The sequence below is a fragment of the Tursiops truncatus genome, chromosome 3, assembly GCF_011762595.2.
Source record: "Tursiops truncatus isolate mTurTru1 chromosome 3, mTurTru1.mat.Y, whole genome shotgun sequence".
NCBI lineage: Eukaryota > Metazoa > Chordata > Mammalia > Artiodactyla > Delphinidae > Tursiops > Tursiops truncatus.
In genome coordinates this window covers 135724947-135746493 of record NC_047036.1, presented here as the reverse complement: position 1 = coordinate 135746493, position 21547 = coordinate 135724947, and the positions used below count along the sequence as shown (strand labels likewise).

Sequence of the window (21547 nt, the reverse complement as noted above, 5' to 3'; positions counted from 1 at the left end):
TGAAGATTAGCTCCTCATATTAGCTAATGGCCAATAAATGAGACTGCAGTAGAATCAACCCTGGACTGAGTAGTTTTGATATTTGTTAGTGTGTAAAGCATGGGGGAAAAAACAAACAAAAGAAGAGTTAGTTTTTACTATGCACGAAGCACTGGGCTAGATATTTTCATATTTATTATCCCATTTAATCCTTTTAACAACCTTGATATGAATGTATTATTATAACTGATTTACAGATGAGAAACAGGAGCACAGAGAGTTTGAGTCAGCTTCAAAGTCACACAGCTAGTAAGAGGAAGAGAGGGGATTTGAAGTCCCAGGACATCAGACAAAGGCTAGAAGAGCACTGAAGTGTGGGCAGCCTTGGCTTCTAGGGGGCAGTATCAGGTCACTGGGGGTTAAGCATTCCAGGGGATCACCTATGGGCAGGTGAACCCCAGGACAGAGGATTGAGGGGCACTAAAGACTAACTTGGCAAGGCTTACAATTTGGCCCCAGCAGGGCTGATCTGTTCATGTTCTGTCTCTCTTCATCAAAAAATGGGCAGTGTGATGTCATCATTAAGAGGATAGGATTTGGTGGCAGGCTGACCTAGATTCAGATCCTGATTCCAGCCCTTTTCTGTAGGTATGACCCTGGGCAAGCTGTTTAAGGTTTCTCAGCTGGGATTTTCTCATCTGGAAAAAGGAATAATGGTACCTTCCTTATATTTTTGTGGAGGTTAAAGAATATGTGTGAAGCTTCCAGCCCAGGGGAAATGCCAGTAAGGAGTGGCTCCTCCACTTCGGAATAGGTATTGGTGAGCTGTGTGGTTACAGCAGGCAGGGCCATGGGCAACAGGAAATGGACCCACAGGGAAAGTGAGATCTGGGCTTATTAGGTTATTGCTTCTTAATCTTGAGTGTGCATCTGAATCACCTGGAGAACTTGAGAACCCAGATTGCCTGGCTGCACCCCCAGTTTCTGACTCAGTAGGTCTGGGGTGTCATCTCTACCAAGTTCCTGGGTGATGTGGATACTGCTGGGCTGGGGACCACACCTAGAGACTCAGTGCAAAGGCCTTTCATAATGGGTACTCTCTGTGCATTAACAGTGGCTCTAATCCCTGGACAGAACATTTGGAGTCCATCCGAGCCTGCGGTGAATCAGAGAAGCAGAGCTCTGGCCTCTCTCCTCTTCCCCCATATTCTACCCCACTTCTGTAGTTTCTTGAGGTTTTGGGATCCAGTCCTTGTGAACAGGGTGCAAAAAGGCTTAATTATGATGACTTAATTTTTTGCCATGCCAGTCCTTGGGCCTGCTTAGGTTGAAGGGATATTTGTGGTTTAAATAAATCCATTTTATGGCTGAAAGTGCTGATACAATTTGTTCTTCACAGAGACAAGGAGGGGTTAGGCTCTGAGTAACAACTTCCAATTAATCTATTTGCCTGAAATTTTATATTTTCAGTAAGTTTACCACTTTAACAAGCAGGACAGATAGTCTCAGACAAGCAGAAGCAACTGTGTTTGCCTTCTATCATTCTTTTTACCAAGAAGGGGCAACTCACGGAATACTAGTGAGATAATGCACGTGGAAGGGTCTAACATAATATCTTAACAAATAAAAAAATCATCATTTTTTATTGTTTATTGAATAAGTATTTTTAAGCCCTTGTGACAGTGTGCTTTATACTAGGCTTTCTCTACTTTGGCACTATTGAGATCTTGGGACTGATTATTCTTTGCTGTGGGGGGCTTTCCTGTGCATTGTAAGATGTTCGGCTGTATCCTTGGCCTCTCCCACTAGATGCCAGGGGCACACTCCAGTTGTGACGATCAAAAATGTCTCCTGACATCGTCAAATGTCCCCTGCGGGGAAAAATCATCCTTGACTGTGAACCACTGCTTTACATGAATAATCTTATTTCATTCTCACAAAACCCAGTAAAGTAGGTGTTATTTGTCCCATTTTAGAGAAGAATGAGGGAGAGGAGGAACAGAGAGGTTGAGCAATTTGCCAAAGACCACCCAGCTAGTAAAGGAGCAGGAGCGGAATTTGAACTCAGGACTGACATAATCCAAGGCCTCATTTTGGACCACCACTCCCCTCAGCCTTTCTAAGAGGACACATCTAGGAAGATGTAGAGAAGAGCGTCTGCTTAATCATATGCATCCTGGTGATTGCCTCTGAGAAGGAGAGAGATGAATGGGATGAAGAGTGGGGCCTTTTAGGTGTATTTGCAACATTTTATTTAAGAGGAGAAAGAAGATAGGTAGCAAACTCAGCAACATGTTAACATTGGTTAAATCTGGGTGGACAAGTCATGGGTGTCTCAAATTATTATTATTATTATTATATTTTTGCGGTACGCGGGCCTCTCACTGTTGTGGCCCCTCCAGTTGCGGAGCACAGGCTCTGGAGGCGCAGGCACAGCGGCCATGGCTCACGGGCCCAGCCGCTCCGCAGCATGTGGGATCTTCCCAGACCAGGGCACGAACCCGTGTCCCCTACATCGGCAGGCGGACTCTCAACCACTGCACCACAAGGGAAGCCCTCAAATTATTTTTAATCCCCTAACCTTTTAATGAGAAGGAACTGGTCCCATTTTTATTTCCCCCAAAGACATAGCCCATTTATAGAATTACTCAAAATCCCAATTTATCAACAGATCCTTATTAAATGTATCCTCCAAAGGTGATATTATATTAGAGGCTTCACATACATTAATAGCTGATGTTTTTGAATTATTTACTCATGTCTGGCACCCAGCTGAGTCATTTTCATCCATTTTCCTATTTATTTCTCACTCCAATCCTATGAGCAGATGATTTCAGTCTCGTTTTACAGATGTATTAACTGAAGCTTAGAGAGATGAGCTGCAGAGCCAGGACTTCAGACCTGGATTTGCCTGATTTCAATGTCCCTGTTCTTTCTAGTACTCCAAGCTGCCAGCCAAACAGAACCTGTGAAGGGCAAGGAAGGAAGGAAGGAAGGGAGGGAGGGAGGGAGGAAGGTAGGAAGGAGGGAGGGAGGGAGGAGGGAGGGAGGGAGGAGGGAGGGAGGAGGGAGGGAGGGAGGGAGGAAGGACGGAAGGCAGGCAGGAAGGAAGGAAGGAAGGACGGAAGGAAAAAAAGGCAAGGGAAAGGAAAGGAAAAGGGAAGGTACCAGCCCTCTTTACTGGATGAGGTGGGGTGGGATGGCAGTGACAGAGACAGGTGGCAGGAAAGGATTTCCTGAGGTTCTGAGACTCCCTGGCTGATCTCAGCTCCTGGCTTAGGATCTTGATCTCTCAACTTGGTGGCAGTGGGTCAGAGTTCATCTCTTCCCTGCCCTGTCCTGGATGCTGGTTCCAACACCTCTAGGTTAAGTACAGTCTGAAAATAACTCTGCCTCTCCATCCTGACTAGCAGTTCAAGGTCGGGATTAAATTACCACCCTGACTAACCAGGGCTCATTGCCTGCCTCTCAAAAAAGCCTCCTTCCCCAGAAGAATCTGCTCAACATGCCATCTCCTTGCTTCTTAAGCAGTGCTCGATTAAATTTTCCATTCGTGAGGCTGGCATCTTCCGAGCCAATTTGAATTTTGCAACTAAAATGTGGTGCATTTGCCATGCTCTTGTCTAAATATAGACTGTCCACTGAGTTCCCTGGATCAGCACAGGCCCCCATGGTCGGGTGAGGCAAGCTTGGATGCCCAGAGGAATCCTTCCTTATTAACTCATCCTTGAGTGCCTCAAAGTTGATTGTTTTCCTGGGGTGGGCGGGGGGAGTATCTTATTTTGTTACGGTTTTTAATCAGTACATCAGCCCCAGAGCCTCGAACCACTGATGTGGATCGTGGTGGCCCTGGCAGCCATGTGAAAGATCAAATCCATTTACACACTGTGGGTGACTGCTTTTTGTTCTCAGATCCTGGGTAACATACACACATTCCAAGGCTGCTGCTTGCTCTGGCTCCCCTGATGGATGGGGTGTTGCATTCCAAGAGGGCAGCTTGCTAGCCCTGAAGTCTGGAAGGCTGACACCAAATTAGTTGGAAGGATTTGAAGCTTTCAAGCCATCTTATCACCTCTGAGGGGAAGCTGACTTGTCACGCAGATGTCTGAAACTTCCCCAGGCAGTGAGGAACTGTCAGCATAAAAAGTGGTTTCTTCAGCTGTGCTGAAACACGCTTAGTGGGAGTGTAAATTGCTATATCCTTCCCAGAGGGTAATTTGATAATACGTGTCTGAGGCCTTTCACATGAGTCTACCTTTTGATCCTAACCATTCAAAGTGGATTTTATCCTAAGGCAATCCTAAAGGGCAAGTGTACAAAAGATATTAAAGAAAAAAGTGCATGTATAAGAAAATCTGTCACAGCTAAAAACTCAAAACAATTGTACATCAAGAGGGGATGGATTATCAAACATACAAAAAGATGCTTAACCTCATTCACAGATATTTCACGTATCAAGCTGGCAGAGATCAAAAAGTTTGATAACAAACTGTTAGGGAATGAGTGGGCACTCTCAAATGTCAGTTAAGGAAATGAAAATTGGTACAATCTCTATGCAGGATGATTTGGCAGTATTTATAAAAATTAAAAAAAAATTTACTCAGAATAGTCCACTTTCAGGATTTTAATTGTATAACATGGGAAATAGTGAAGTATGTACAGGAATATTCACTACAGTGTTGTTTGTAATAATAAAAGATTTGAAACAACCTAAATGTCCTTCTATAGAAGTCTTTTTGGAAGAAAAAGGAATACTATGCAGTATCAAAAAGAATGAGGTTGCTCTATTTATACTGAAGTGGAAAATTTTCAAGATGCACTGTTCAGTGAAAAAAGCAAAGTGCAGAATAGCATGTTATTTCTATTAAAAAGAACGTATAAATATATTTTTATATGCATAGAATATCTCTGAAAGGATGTACAAGAAACTGGTATTAATAGTTGCCTCCAGGTAGGGGAATTCGATATGTGGGACCAAGGAACTGAGAGGGACATTCTTTTCATTCTACACTTGGGCCTTGTGAATGTGATACCTTGTGTGTGTCTTATCTATTTACATAAACATGACCACTATTGTCATAAGTGGATTGGTTATATATAATACATTATGGTACCTTTTATTATGGATTGCAATACATCAGTTAAAATATGTGAAGTACAGGGCTTCCCTGGTGGCGCAGTGGTTGAGAGTCCGCCTGCCTATGCAGGGGACATGGGTTCGTGCCCCGGTCCGGGAAGATCCCACATGCCATGGAGCGGCTGGGCCCGTGAGCCACAGCTGCTGAGCCTGCGCGTCCGGAACCTGTGCTCTGCAACAGGAGAGGCCACAACAGTGAGAGGCCTGCGTATCGCAAAAAAAAAAAAAAACAAAAAACAAAACTGAAATGATTCAGTTTTATTGAAACAGCAAGAAGTCCACACTTGATACTTAGTGATAAAAGCACTAGATGATGTAATTTATGTATACATACACACACACACACACACACACGTGAAATATTGTGAAATATTGTGAAAATACAGAGGTGTATAAAAATATTGTGAAATATTGTGAAATACAGAGGTGTATAAAAAAGTTAATAACCTACTCCTCCTCACTTCTCTCTACCCCTGGAGGTGACTAATAGCTTTTAAAAATAGGATTATATAAAACCCTATGACTTGTCTTTTTCACATAAATATCATGACAACCCTCCTACACGATAGATCTAACCTATTTATTTTAACAACTTTACATTTTAATATATTTAAAATTCCTTATTTAGTAAAATTGAACATAATCAGGTTAAACCTAAAATATCAAATATTTCTTGCTCCAGTGATTCTGTTTCTAGGAATTTATCCTGAATATGTGGGCACAGACACATAGACAAGAGTACTCACTGCAGCATTGTTTTTAGTATGGAAAAACCAAAAATAACCTAATGTCAATGAGCTGGGAAATTGTTAAATAAAATAGGATATTCCATAGATGGATTACTATACAGCCATGAAAAGGAAAGCAGTAACTATACATTCTGACAGAACTATGCCCAAGATATGCCGTTGAGTGTAAAACGTAACCTCCACTATAGTGTTTATAAAATGATACCATTTGTAAAAATAAACAGGATGTAAACATACATTCCACACACATACACACTCAAATATTTACACATACATACAATGTATATGGATGCTTACAGATAAATAGAATATTTCTGGAACTATACACAATCTGGTAACAGTGTTTGCTCCTGGGAAAAAAGACTGAGAGTGCTGGATAGAGGTGGACCTGGGGTCTGGCGTGGGTAGAATGATTTTTCTTTTTTTTTTATTCTTCTTGATTTAAATAAAAGTCAATGCACTATTTTTAAATAAAGAAAGTAGATTTAAAAATTGCTACAAGTAATCACGCAAGACAGTTACAAAGCACAATGGCATAGTCCAAGTTCCCTGTGGTCCTAAGACTATATAATTTGAAAGAAGAAAGTATAGAAAACCTCATGCCCTGAAGTACATCTTTATAATGTCATAGGACAGGGTTCTTATTCTGGGGTTAGGGAGTCCCTGAACTTGGATGGGAAAAATTATTTTTATTTTTTTTAAAGAATTAACCTTTGGCTGAAAGTTAGCATTTTCTTCCACAGGAATGCAGGCAACAAGCCACAGTAGAATTAGCAGGATTTGTCGCCCACAGAAATCAGATTTACGATATTATATTACGTTTGCTGCAGATATCTTGAAATATTTCCACTTGCCACTACTTCAAGTTATAGTAGTTATTTATCTGGCTTGCTGCTAGATCTTGTTTAATATGTTAATAATGAAGAACATTGGTTTACTCTACAGTAAATTTGTTTTTTTAACATTATAATAGCTATTTCAACATAACTGATTTTCTTTGATATCCTGTGTATCTTATTTTATGTATCTATTGTAAGAAGGGGCTTCACCAGATTGCCAAAGGGGCCCGTGCAACAAAAAAGCCCAAGAACTTTTGCTTAAGATAAAGTCTGCAGAGCTGGGGATAAGGAGTCACAAATGACACTATGAGGGTATACCTGGAAGCAGGTACCACTTTCTCTTGATGCCAGGGGCTGATTGATGGCCTGAATATATAAATCAGAGATGTAATTTTTTTTGTTTGTTCCAGTTGGTAGCACCCCCCTCCTCCCCCACCAGCTGCCTCTCTGGATCTCTGCCCGGCCCTGTGCTGGTGGCGTGAGCCCTGGGGCCCATGCCTGTGAATGACAGTGAGCCCGGCTTGCCCTTGGTCCTATTTTAACCTCCTTCTGGGCCATGGCCAGGGTGCTGAGCTCAGCCTCAAAGCGATGCATGTTAGCTTGGCAGGAAACTCTATCTTAAAGAAGAATTTCAAAAAGCGTGCGAAGCTAAGCCCCAGATGCATCCCAGCTTCAGGGGAACAAGACACTGTGCGCAGATACCCCTGGAAAAAGTTAAATGGGTCTCTGAAAGGAATGGTCCACTTGTATGTGCTAGGACTTTCTATTTCTGAACATTTCGGCATGAACTGTTCATTGGTGCGACTTTTACAGCGGACTTTATGTGCTCACACCGGAGAGGGGCACTTGAGTGCTCAAAGGGGACTCACGTGTGCTGCCCCTGGGTGTGGTCACGAGTGTGCTGTTGACACAATCTAAGAACACAAGCCTGCCAGTGAGGATGGTACAATGGGCTGACCTATGCTCTGTCATGTCAGGAGGGGGGTGATGAATGGGTGAGGATGCCCCTCCCCCACCATCATTCCAGCCTGACAAGTACCTAGGACATAGCTGGCTTTTCTCCTCCTCCCCCCAATATCAGTTTGGCCCACCTTTCTTTCCGTCTCCTCTTCATTCTGGAGACACTCATCATTCAGATCACACCATCTGCCTTGTGCTGAAATGGATCCACTCCTTCACTGACTCACTCATCTAAGTATTTAGGGTCAGCCAGCCATGGATTCAGATCCCAGCTCAGTGACTCACTTGTGCAAGTAGGGTAAATTAACTGAATGAAGACTTAAAAATTTCCGACCAACCTTTACATTAATTCCTTTTTCCCACAAAAAACACACCCGTGAAGTTGTGTCTTTCCTCCTTCCCTTCATTCACTCATTATTAATCTTTCTCGGTACTGCTGAGGCCATGGATGCCAGACTCTCTCCTCCCCCATCTCAGGCTTCTCAGTGAAACCAAGGCACCATTGGATGTTCCATTGTAAACACTCTTACTCCGGGAGTTAAAATATCGAGGTACTTTTATCATTCAAATTGAGACATTTTGAGAATATGAGAGGGTTACAATAATCATCATAGTGCCCTTGGTAACAGACATAAGTGGAGACTGGCTCAGGCAAGGTGGGATGTCTGGTCACCCCATTATAGAGCAATGCTATTATCACCTACAAACAGACCCAGTGTATCTTTGGTGCATTTAGCAAAGCTGGACACCTTCACTTTTTTGGGGAAATGCTTTGATATTAAAGAAATCAAAGTAGACTTCATGGGATAAATTAGAATGTTGGCCTTCCTTCCATTAATTTTAGGGCCGTGTGTGTATGTCGTGTGTGTGTATGTGTGTGTGTGTGTGTGTGTGTGTGTGTGTGTGTGTGTGTGAGAGAGAGAGAGAGAGAGAGAGAGAGAGAGAGAATTTAGAATTACATTTGGAGGTGGGGGCAGCATTCACTTCTCAATACCTTGGGCCTTTCTGAAGGTCTTAATCAGGCCCTGCTATAAAGTCACCAGAATTGTGTCCTCCTCTCCTACTTCTGTGGGGACCAACTCTGACCATATTCCTCCCAGAGGCGAGAGGCAGGTGACAAGGGCTGAGAAGGTGAGGGAAAATGGGGACTGACTGGCAAAAGACAAGTCTCCCCCAGAGGCGGTGGAATGGCAACCTTTTATGAAGAATGAAGATGTTGTCCAATTTTCAAGCTCATAACTTGGGTCCACTCCGGTCTTCATCTATCTAATCTTTCTTCATTGGGTCCATAACCAGACCCATATTGGCCATTTGGTTTCACAAGAGCAGTCAAGACAGTTTCAACGTGCTTGTGGTATTTTCAAGGAATGTAGAACAAGTCACCTAACCTCTAAGCCCGTTTCCTCATTTATAAAGTGAGCAGAACATTAATACCTATCTGATGGGCTATTGGGAGGTTCAAATGGTAGATGAAGTCTGGCACATACTGTGTGAATCATAGCTGCAATTGCTATTTTTATTGGGAGTCTAGTAGGTACATGTCTCTGGGCATGGAGGACAGGAAGATGAGTGAAACCTGGACCATTTCCTCCGGAGGTTTGCAGCCCAGTAACACTGCTGAAGATGTGCCAATCAGTCCTGATTCCTGTGAACAAATGTGACAAGCACCATACACAAGGTATAAAGACAGCCATCACCATCAGGGAAAGGGGTGGGGACCAGAAAAAACTTCCTAAGAGAGGTGTCCACAAAACTGGGGGTCTACAGGTGGACAGGATTTGGATGTTCAGAGGGTACGGGAAGAGCATTCCTGCCAGAGGGAAGAGTACGAAAAACACATAGGGTAAGGAAAATGTAAGGTGTATTTGGGGAAACAGCAAGCAATTTGAGTTAATGTGCGCTCCTAGCACCCGTGTTAGGCAAAGAGGAAAGATGCGGTCACTGCTTACAAGAAGTTCACACATAAGTCCATCAGTCACGAGGCTGCTAGAGAGAGCCACCCCTGTAGTGTTTGGGGTGGACCATGGGCACTTCCTTAACCTCAGGGCTCCTCTCTTCATGGGATCCTCCAAAGCCCTGGGTGGGATCCCAGCGTGTCTCCTCTAGGTAGTATTATTTTGCAAAGTTTTCATGAGTAAGGTCTATTACATGCAACTGGTTAGGATCACTATCTAATTCCACTCCGACTTCCCTCTGTCATAATTTCCCTTCATGTGGGTGTTAGTATAGGGGTTGTGGGCATTTTTGGGAACTAGCTAAGAGTTAAAGATACATTTCATTTGGGTTCTCTTGAATATACATATATGGTGTGCATATATGTATATCCTTATATACATATATGTGCATTTTCTTTCTGTATAGCTAGGTTATCACTAGTCAGGGTTACTGCAAAGTGGAAAAACAGCTTCTAGAAATACTCTCTTGTCCACGATGCAACCCTTTGTGACAAGAAGAGGTAGGACCAGAGGCTGATCCAAGGTAGGAGAGAGTCCTATGGTGCTGAGATCACACGTATGTGGTGAAGAGGTGAATCAAGTTCTGAAATGTATTCAGCCAGAAGTTAGGCTGTGAAAAAGTGTTGTAAATTTTATGTGTTTAACCCCAAAGCCCAAATTTGATAAAAGCCTTAAAGGTATATGGCACTACCCGTAATATGTTGTGAAGCTGAAAAAAATCTAAAGCACCCATAATAAAAGAAAGAGAAATTTTGACTTAGCTTGCTAGGGGAAAGACCCAATTATTTTTATATTCCTTATGTTCTCACCAGGATATGGTGCCTTTTGGTTGCTGAATAACAGGCAGCCACTTGCCCTTCCTTTCCATCTTCTCAGAATAGACTCTGCTTTCCCTAGGGCCTCTCTGGGCTTCCATAAATCAGGGCTCAGAGCCCCACACCTAGTATACCCCCAGTAATGAGCCCTTTAGCTTATTCCGATTGCCTAGATGTGAATCCAGGTTCTGTCACTAATCAGCTGGGTGGCCTGAGGCAAATCACCCAATCTCTCTGAACTTCAGTTTCCTCATCTGTAAAATGGAGACAACCATAGTGTCCATCTGGTAAGCCTCTGGAGAGGAGTGAATGAGAGCCTGCATAGAAAGCACCCTTAGCCTGGTTAAGCCAGGCACATGGCAAGACCTAATAAATGGAGCTATTAGTATTACTGTTATCAGATGTGGTTAGGGAGCACAGTGACATCCTGCAGATGTGGGAGAAAGCAATTTCCCATTGTGGCCTGGTGGCCATCAGTTATTTTTATGAGCCACACATACTCAGGTAAAGGCATCTCCTGCATTAGAGATCTTAATAGGCCCATCTGTGATGGCACTGCAGCTACACACATGCCCACTGGCATCTCTGTGGTCTGTTTCACCCCAGAAGGACTGGGTGCTTCCACAAATGGCCCCCATCCTATCATACCTGACAAGCATGACTCCACACACATCATCCTTCCCCCTCACCGCCCCCCTGCCCCCCGCCCTAAGCCTTTGACTCTTATGGCAAAGCTGAGACTAATTTGTTTATCCATCACTGAGAGGATAAATCACCCTCCCCCTTTCTTCCTGCTTTCTCCCACAAATATTTATCGTGCCTAACTATCATGGTGTCTCCCATGATTCTAAGACTTTAGGAGACTCACAGTAAAATTTCAAAAAAAATTTTTGGTGGGGACAGACATAGAGTTACCAACTTTTTCTTTTGCCAAGTAGAATACCACACACACACACACACACACACACACACACACAATGACTATCACTATCACTTATTACCATCATCCCATTAAAGAAATGTTATTTCAGTTTCCCAAAATAGACAGGACATAGTCTTTAGAACAAAAGAACAGTCATTTATATTGAGTACATTTGGAAAAACACAGGATTTTCCTAACTCTTCTTTCATTTTGTCATGAGCCAGTAAAAATGTTATCACCCATGGGCACCAGACCTCAGACAAATGTGTGGAAGCACTGTAGTAACAACAAGAATAATATAACATATGTTTATTGAGTGCCAAATATGGAGTCTAATAGATTCTATCATTTACTAGCTGTGTGACCTTGGGCAATTTACCGAACCTCTCTGAACTCTAGACACAGGGTGATGATCCTTGCTCTGCAGAGGGGCTGTGAGAATTACAAGCTATATAGAACACTTAGTGTTGAGCAGTGTTGCCTGCTACATTGAAGACCTGCTTCCACAGGGCTCATTCTCCTCCCCTTCTCCAGGGAGGCTCTAGTTTGAAGAGTTCACCTTCCCTCCTAACAATCCTCTGCCTTCCTCTGTATGGACTGGCCCGAGGGACTGGGCAGGACTGGGGATGTTTCTGGCTGCACTGGGGGAAGTTTAACCAAACTCTGGTTCTCCAAGGGGTGTTCATTCCAGGTTCCCAGGCATGGGGAGGACTAGTGCTATGCTGGTGGCATAATTGCCTGTGAGAACTGGTTAAAAATTGAGATTCATGGCCCCATCATGAAAGATTCTGATACAAAGGTCTGTGGTGGAGGTCAAGAATCTGTGCTTTTGAAAGCAGTCCCCTGCCAGATGTTTCTAATGAGCAACTGGGTTTGCTGATGGTCATGGCTCCTGGTTTTTGGGTTGGGACATTTTGTCCACTCACCTCATAAGAGTGTCTGGCGTATCATTCCTAGCATGGTATCTTGTGAGCCCTGATGAATGGGGTCTGAGGAGATCCTGGGAGGAATCCTCTTGGTTGTGTTTCACCCAGTAAACTCAGGGCTATTCCAGATACATCTCTTATTCTCCTGTATCATAACCAACCCATCCCCAAGTCCTTGACTCTGTCTACTTCTCTCCACCTCCACTGCTACCAGTGTGGTCTAAATTACCACCAGCGCTCACTGGGATTACAGCCTCCTAACTGCCCCATCTCTGCTCTGTGCTCCATGTAGCTGCCTGGGTCATCTTTTAAACACATAATCAGATTGTCTCTCTTGTCAGCTTCAAACCCTTCGGTACTGGCCATGGCAATTTATCATAAAATCTAAAATCATTAATGTGGCACAAAAGCCCCTGCATGGCCCAACCTGTGCCTGCACCTCCAGCCTCGACTTGCACCTGCCTCCCCTCTGTTCTCCGGGCTCTGGTAGTTCCCTACCAGCTCCTCCCTCAGGACTTTCAGGTGTGCCCTTCCTTCTGCCTGGAGCTCTCTTCTTCTACCTGCCCCTTTCACTGAATTAACTCCTCCAAACTGTTCAGGGTTCTGCCTAAATGCCAGTCAGGGATCCCTGTAATACACCGATCCCTGTCGTATACTTCTAACAGCAGCATACCCCTTTTCTTCAAATCTTTTTTCACGATTTGCATTTATGTTTATTTGCATGTGTGTATTTTTCAAATTATCTGTGTTCCTCACTAGAACTAAATTCTATGAGAACGTGAAACACAGCTGCTTTGCTCCAGCACAACGCCTGGACCTCCAGCACAACGCCTGGACCTAGTAGGCTTCCAATAAATACACAACGCCTGGACCTAGTAGGCTTCCAATAAATACATACTTATTCAGTGAATGAATGAATGAATGAATGATTAAAGATGTGGAAACAAGTCCCTATATGAAGGCCAAGATCTCACTTTTTATTCCTGGTTGGGGTGACTAAATGCCCAATGTTGAGAGACCCATGTCATACACAGTGCAGGAGGTAGAGAGAAAGCCGAGCCCTGAGCTAGAATGTGGATGACCTTCCCTGATAGTTTATGAGTGAATTTTTTTCAGGGGTGAGTAGGGAATGGAAGAAAGACAGGGTTTTGTAACAGAAGTAGAATAATCAGCTTTTGACAAGGTGGCTCTGGGGTTCCTGGAGAACATTTGCTATGAGAGCAGGTTGGGACCAGAAAGCAAAAAGGTCAGACATCTTTGTGCACTGGACCAGGTAAGTGCCTGTTCTGACAGACACGGATTCAATTCTTGTCTCTACCATTTACTTGCTGTGTGACCTTGGGCAAGAAGTCTAACCTCTCTGAGCTTCAGTATATTTAACTGTCGAGAGGGAGCTATTACTTTCCCCTGTCAGGGTAGCTGTGAGGATTAGTGAGATAATGTCTGTAGAGGGCCTAGCAGAATGTCTGGTACATAGTATGTGCTCCATGATAATAGGATCTCACTAGGCTGTGAGCCTCCTGCACGCAGGGGCCATGTTTGCTTTGGTTCAACAACCCAGTGATTAGTACAAAGCCTAGCACATAGTAGGTGCTTTAGGAAGTCTTCATTAATGATTTTATAAATGACTGAATGTATTTTCCTGCAGTAAGATCCCCCTCTTCTAGGAAGGATTCCCTGTGTGTAAAATTTTCCCTCACTCAAACCAATTGATTTCCCTGTGAGCAACTCAAATCCCTGTGTTTTGAAACCTCAGAACTGGAGGATTAGTGTGTGTGTCTGTGGGGGTGGCTCTGTCCTGAGTCATCTCTGAGACCCCCACCCTCCCTTATGCTCTTGTGGGAGCTGGAAATTCATCAGCCCTAATCTGAATGAGAGGACTGGAGAAACAAATCAATGGAGAGAGGGATTCCGATTTGGTTCAAGTACTATAGAGATTACAACTGTTTCTTTGAAGCTGACCATTTATTTGGAGGGGAAAGCAGTTAGTTCAATAATGGCTTCCTGATGCCTTTCAGCATTTTAAAAGACGGAAGAAGGATTTGGAGCGAGGCAAGGTTCCAGTGTTTTCGAAACAACACACCAAGCCCAGCTACCAGTTGGCTGCCCAGCGCTTCCTGCTACCCACCCGCACCCCCATCTACTACACACCCCCCTGCACCCCAGTGCAATGCATATCCCTCAATAGCCCAGCCGCTTCTTGAACCCTGACCAGGCGGGTGGGAGTTGGCCTTCATTGTAATGCCAGGCAGCTGAAGATTCCTTGGACACCATGCACATCGCCCATCAAGTAGAAATGCTACTATATTATATTCCAATTATTTCCTGTCCCTCCATGGCCTGATTCCAGGGGCTGAATAAAGAGGTCCTTGTTTGGTGGCTCCATCCCTGCTCCTGAGTAAGTGAGAGCTGGTCCCTGGCCCAACTTGGTGTGAGGCCACAGGGAAAAAGGGTGGGAGGAGATAGGGAGGGTGTTACAGGTGGGGAGGGCTCCACAGGAGATGGGAGGCCTGTCTCTGCAGGCAGTCCAACCTCGCTCGCAAAAATAAAAACAAGGGAGGAAGGAAAACAAATGGGGCCCCTGACCAGGACCCTGTAGGGGGCAAGGCTATTTTCCTTCCTTCCCAGGAGGAATCCCAACCCTCCTCTTCCACGGAGAAGACAAACACAGCGACAGAAACTTCCAGGCACCTGGAAGTCTATCGCCAACTAGAAGTTTACTCCTACCTGGGCTTCTCTGTTTGCCAACCACTGGCTTCCCCCAGATCTGCTTTCTCCCCTTCTGAGTGAAAAGCCTTTCATGGAAAATTTAGAATTTGGAAACTGCATCAGATTCCAAAGGAGTTATTGTTCTACATCATGTTATTTATTTTTTTTATTTTTTTTATTTTTTTTGGGCTGTACTTGGGCCTCTCACTGTTGTGGCCTCTCCCGTTGCGGAGCACAGGCTCTGGACGCGTAGGCTCAGCGGCCATGGCTTACAGGCCTAGCCGCTCCGCGGCATGTGGGATCTTCCCGGACCGGGGCACGAACCCGTGTCCCCTGCACCGGCAGGCGGACTCTCAACCACTGTGCCACCAGGGAAGCCCCATGCTACTTTTATTTGGGTGTTATTTGAACTCAGACGAAGTAGAAGCCCACATCTCATTTTGCTCAGATGCTCTTTCTATTGATAAATTACTAAGAACATGTTAATTAAGCACCTTCTCTGTTTGAAACTCTTGAGTAACTTTCGAAGTCCATCCCAAATTCAAGGCCTGGAGTCCACACTCCTTACCCGCCAAGGGTTGGATTTCCAGGGGAGAAGCATGTGGATAGACTCAGCTTAGGGACAGCACACTGGGAGAACTCCGGGAGATAACAGTTGGTCAGGAAGTCTTCAAGTCAAGGAGAAGAGAAACAAGCTCTGATAGCATCAGGGTGGCAAGAACATCTCACTTTCTGTGGCATGGAAGCCAAGGACCTGATATGTTAGGAACATAAGGTCTCAGAAAGGCATGGACAGAAAGAGGGGGGAAACTGAAATAGTATAAGTGAGAAGAAACTGAGGGTGGGTGTGAAGAACAGGACCCAGAGAGAAGCCACATCGTCCTGCACCACCGTGTGGGTGGTGAAGTGCTAACCTTTGCAGCGTTTAAAAACCTGGGTGTCCAGGAGGTTGGAGCCTGAAAGGAGCAGAGAGATCCCCTGGCCGGTGCTTCTCAAAGCCTGGTCTGGGGATCACCTCTTCAGAATCACCTGGTGGGCTGGTTAAACATGATTCCTGGGACTTCTCTGATGTACTGGCTCGGATTCTCTATGCGTTAGGTCTTAGAAGCTGAATTTTTATCTAGTTCCACAAATGATTCTGATCCTTATTGAAGTCTGAGAGCCCTTGATCAAGTCCAGCCCTCTTGGTCCCTGGAAGTGATACCTGAAGCCCAGCTGGTAAAGCAACACACCTAAGTTCACAGAGCTAATCTATGGCAAAGCTCACATACATAACTCTATTGCTCCTGACCTTCAGAGCAGTACTCTTTCCATTTCAACATGCTGGCAGCCTCTTCAGTTGTTTCCCCTGCCACCTAAAGTAAAAGCCTGCACCTTTGATCCACTCCTGCATCCTGCTGGGGCTTTGTCTTTGCTGAGGATGCTCTGGTCACAGCCTCTGCCAGCTGAGGATCCGGGGTGGCGGGGTGGGGGGGGGGGCGGTGGGGGGAAGAAGGAAGAAAGGAAAAGGATCTAGTTCCCTTCTGAGCCTTTAATAACAGGTATTGGCAACTGAATGGAGAAGAAAACACAGTTTTAGCTGCAGGGGGTATTGGGGTTTGGTTTGTACTACTAAGAGCTAACTTTCATTGAGTATTTGCTGTGTACCAGACACCGTATTAAGTCCTTTCCATGTACTAGTGCAAACCCCATGGAGCAAATAGTAATTAGCCCTATTTTGCAGATGAAGAAACTGAGGCTCACAGAGAAGTCATCATTTGCCCAAGGTCACATGGCTAATTATTGGCCAAATCACTCCATGTGCAACCACGATCTTTGTATGGTCCAATGGAGTGTGAACTGTCATCCACTTTAACTGGACAAGCCTGCGAAAGGACCCTGAGACCTTGGGAAAGAAAAGAAAGCTGGGCAGCGGGATGTGATCACTACTTGGGGTAGAGCTTCAAACCCTCTCCACTTAACACGCTGAAAATATTTCTGAAAGGCATTAGCTCGAAAGCTAGCCCTAGAAATGACAATATGGAGAGTAGGTTAAACAGTTTTTCTTTATCATTTTTAAACGGAAACTCCCGACATCAGTTTACCCTCTTTCTATTTGGCTCTTTCTCTTGGAAGCAGTGTGTCTTTAGGATTTTTGTTACTTTGGGGATTTGTTTATGTTCAGTTCCAACTGAGCCCCTGGTGTGACTGTAGGTGTTAGTGGTCCATGGCAAGTAACAGCTGTTGTCTCTTCTGAGATCACAGCACATGACTCTGTCATAATTACCTCCCTCCATTCATTTTCTGGAGTGTCCCCAGGGATAGAAAAAGAAATCAAAGCAGATCACTGCCTCAGAGAAGGGACAAGTGTTTCCTGAGCCGTGTGGACAGCATGTCACAGTACCCTCCTCTAGGTTTACCTCCTACCCAGACCTTGGCTTCATCCTTAGAGGAAGTCAGGTAGCCTTTTGAACAACTCACTTAGTAGGACTCCCAAACAAAAGAAGATGGGCACATTTTCACAGGAGAGAAAGGGCTCAGTTTCATACTAGCAGGACTTGGTGTCTGGTAGCTGAAGGTGAGGGGCAACTATAATTTAATTCTGGACATTCCATAAACCACCAGAGTTAGGGATATTTTGGGGTGAAAACTGAGACTGTGTGACCCTCTGGCCGTCTTCCTTCTCTTTCAAATCTCAAGCTTTAGATAAAGGCTGGTTGGGGCTGTGAGGCTGTAAAATGCTCTTATTAACTCGTAATGGAGGGAGTGCATGGAGGTGATAGCAAGTGGTGAAAGGAGGAGAGGGAGAAGGCAGCCTCTGCAAAGCTCTTGAGGAGCGTGGATCTCTGCAGGAGCCCTGGAAATGCTGAATGAAAACTGCCTTTCTGTGTACGAGCTGCCTCCCTGCTTCCCAAATGCCGTGTCTGCGGTAACTACAAACTATTTTGTATGCAGCATTAGTGACACCACCTTAGTGGGCACATGATTACTACTGTAATAACGCTGGTGTGATGTTCAAGTCCAGTGTCCTTTTAAATTATTAAACCAAGGCTGTTGAATGAGTCATTGCACATACCAGATTTGCCTCCTGAGGTTCTATTTCAAGTGACTCGTACCTTAGCGCGTTTCACTAACACCTGAGTTGGTTCTTAGCCACCTACCCAATCTGCAAAGCCTTTGCAGAACAAACAACATTCCCCAACCTCCAAACACACAGACTGCATAAAAAACTAAAACCCACAAAAAACTTTATAGTAAGCTCATCAGTAAACCCAAGATCTGAAAATGCCCCGTTCCCCTCCGCCAGTTCCCAACTTACCAAGTGGTAGAGCGATGAAGAAGGGTAGCCAACACAAGATGAACATACCGACTACAATGCCCAAGGTCTTGGCCGCTTTCTTTTCCCGGGAGAACTTAAAAAGTTTGACAGCTATGGAACTCCTGGGGTTGTGGCCCTTGGCCTTGGTACTGCTGAGGGTGTCCTCATGAAAGTTCTTGGAGTGGATCCTCAAGGTCAGCTCCTTGGAGTTGGACATCTCCTTCATGACTCCAGCCTCCAGGTTCTTGGTGGTCCTCTTGGCAACGATGTAGACCCGGCAGTACATGACCAGAATGACCGCCAGAGGGATGTAGAAGGAGCCCAGGGAGGAGAAGAGAGCATAGAAGGGTTCTTCAGTGACCCCACATTCCTTGTCATCATTGGGCGCCGGCTCCTTCCACCCAAGAAGAGGCCCAATGGAGATGACCGTGGACAAGACCCAGACACCGAGGAGTGCCAAGATGGCCTTCCTCCTGGTGACCAGCGATGGGTACTGCAGAGAGTAGCGCACCCCGATGTAGCGGTCGATGGAGATGGCGCACAGGCTCAAAATGGAGGCTGTGCAGCACAGGACATCCACGGCAGCCCAGATGTCACAGAAGATACGGCCCAGCACCCAATAGCCGAGCACCTCCAGGGCCGCAGAGAAGGGCAGCACAGTGAAGCTTAGCAGCAGGTCGGCAATGGCCAGGTTGACAATGAAGTAGTTGGTGGGCGTCCTCAGGTGACGGTTGCAGGCCACAGACAAGATGACTAGGATGTTGCCCACGATGGCAAAGAGGATGAAGGCGCCCAGCACCAGGCCCACGGAGATGGCCCTGGTGATGTCCAGCTGGGGCAGTGTGGAGTTGCTCGAGGTCTGGTTGGGGCCAGTGAAGTTGGCATTTTTCAACTCTCCCCAGTGGGCAGGTGCTGCTGTGTTGTGGCCGGTGTCCAGATCGGGATTCATTTTAGAGTCCGCCCTCCATAGCCAGAGGGGTGACAGGGCTGGGAAGGGCTGGTGAAGGCTCCTCAGCTGCCCTGAAACTTTGCTTCCCCCGTGGTCTTCTTCCCAAAGGCGTCCTCCTGGCGAGAAGTCATCTCCCCCGGGCAGCCCAGCCCGGCAGCACGTCTCCTGCCTGCACCGAGCCGCTCGCTCGCCTGTCAGAGCGAAGAGGAGGAGAGAGGGGACGAGGCGGCAGCTCCAAGTTTAATGGTCCACGTCAGGAGCGCCGGGCCGGGCTCGCGGGGAGCGTCGGGGAGGAGCGGGCGGCGGGGCAGGGGGCGCCCGGCTCTGCCCGGCCCGCGGCGGGTCTGCGGACAGCGGCGCCTCCGCCCAGCTAGCGCCGAGGAGGGTCTGCTTTCAATGAGCCGCCTCTGGGATGACTGCACGGCGGTGACATCAGGCGGGGGAGCCCGGCGCCCTGACTCCGCGCGGCACTAGGGGGCAATGCGGGTCCGGCGAAGGCGCCCGCAGCCCCGACGCCGCCACCCTGCTCAGCCCGGAGGCGGGCCGCGCCCCCCGTCTCCCCGAGGGCAGGCTAGTAGGGGGAGGGTAAGAGGTGGGGGGAGCGGGGGCGGGGGTGGGGGCAGAGTGACTTGAGCGTGGGGATCCCCCTGTCCCCCACCCCCAGGTGGCTCACTGGGATTCTTTTTTCCTCCTATTCACTCCGCAGTTTCAAAAGTGGGCTGGGGGTGCTTGCCTTTACTGAGGGGCGTCTGGAGTCAGCACTCAGATATAGGGGGCTCTGCAACTTGCGTGGCACCTAAAAGAGGAAGAATTCCAAAGTTAGTCAAATGAGAGGGACTTGAGTCAGATCTGAGACCAACCCCCATCCTTCCCTCCCTGTGAAACCTCTCTGGTCTCATAAGAAAACTCGGAAGCTTCTTGTCAATCATTCATTCAATCACTCATTCATTTAACAGATTGTTAACTGGGAACCCCCTGTCTGCCCTGGGTTCTGTTCTAGGCGCTGTGGGTAGAGTAATTGAACCAAGTAGACAAAGACCCCTGTCCTTGGGGAGCTTCCATTCTAGTGGGAGGAGACCAACAAATAAGTAGGCAAATTCTGAGGTGCGCCCTATGCTGTCAGGCGTAGCAGAGAAAATAAAGCAAGATTGGGGAAATGGAATGCTGTGGGGCGCATTTGGAATTTATATGGGTGCTCAGGATTTTCCTGAAGTGATGTTTGAGCCAAGACCTGAAAGAAATGAACAAACTGTGGGCTCTCTGGGGGTAGGAATGGGGTAAGACCTCCAGGCAAATGGGGAGGGGACTTGGGGAATCCAGATTATTTGTTGAATTCTTTTCCCCTTTCTGCCTGATTTCCATGTTGGACATTCAGCTATAGGGACACACTTCCCAAGGTGGGTGAATGGTACTTAGGAAAGAGGGTATGGCCAAGGATGCCGAGGGAGAGCCTTATGTTAGTTAACATTTATCCACTTGTCGCATCTTCTCACGACCCTAGGAAAGAAGGACTATTCTCATAATCATTTTCATTTAGTGGATGGGACACCAAGGTGCAGTGAAATTTAACTATGTGTAAATCCACATGGCCATCAAGGAGTGAATCTGGGAGTTGAACCCAACTGCGTGTCTATCCAAAGTTGAGCACTTAGCTGTTACGTCACACTTTTCCCACAGAAGCAAGGAAGGGGGTGAATTCTCACCGCCAGCTTTATTGAGATATAATTGACATATAACATTATGTAAGTTGATTTGAGACACTTATATATCGCAAAGTGATTACCATCATAGTGTTAGCTAATACTGCCAACATGTCACGTAATTACCATTTCTTTTTTTGTGGTGAGAACATTTAAGATCTACTCTCTTAGCAACTTTCAAGTATATGATATAGTATTATTAACTACGATCACCATGCTGCACATTAGATCCCCAGAACTTATTCATCTTATAACTGGAAGTTTTCACCATTTGACCAACATTTCCCCACTCCAGCCCCTCCCCACCCAACCCCTGGTCACCACCACTTAACTAACTCTGTTTCTATGAGGATTTTTTTTTCTTTTAGATTCACATATAAGTGATATCATGTAGTATTTGTCTTTCTCTGTCTGACTTATTTCACTTAGCATAATGCCCTCAAGTCTTATCTACGCTGCTGCAAATGGTGGGATTTCTTTCTTTGTCTTGGCTGAATAATACTCCATTGTGTGTATATGTGTGTGTGTGTGTGTGTGTATGCCACATCTTCTTTATCCATCCATCAGCTGATGGACATTTGTTTCCATGTCTTAGCTCTTGTGAATAAT

At 45.8% G+C, this 21547-nt stretch overlaps 1 protein-coding gene across 9 annotated transcripts in view; it reads right to left on the bottom strand.

Annotated features, from left to right (window-relative positions):
• ADRA1B (adrenoceptor alpha 1B) overlaps positions 1–21547 on the bottom strand; it is a 627213-nt gene that overhangs the window by 40786 nt on the left and 564880 nt on the right. For all 9 annotated transcript variants that reach the window (XM_073802761.1, XM_073802764.1, XM_073802767.1 and 6 more), the window contains one exon: positions 18290–20034. In XM_073802761.1, coding sequence (XP_073658862.1) covers positions 18290–19238 — 949 coding nt within the window. In that variant the 5' untranslated portion in view covers positions 19239–20034. The remainder of the gene's footprint in view (positions 1–18289; positions 20035–21547) is intronic.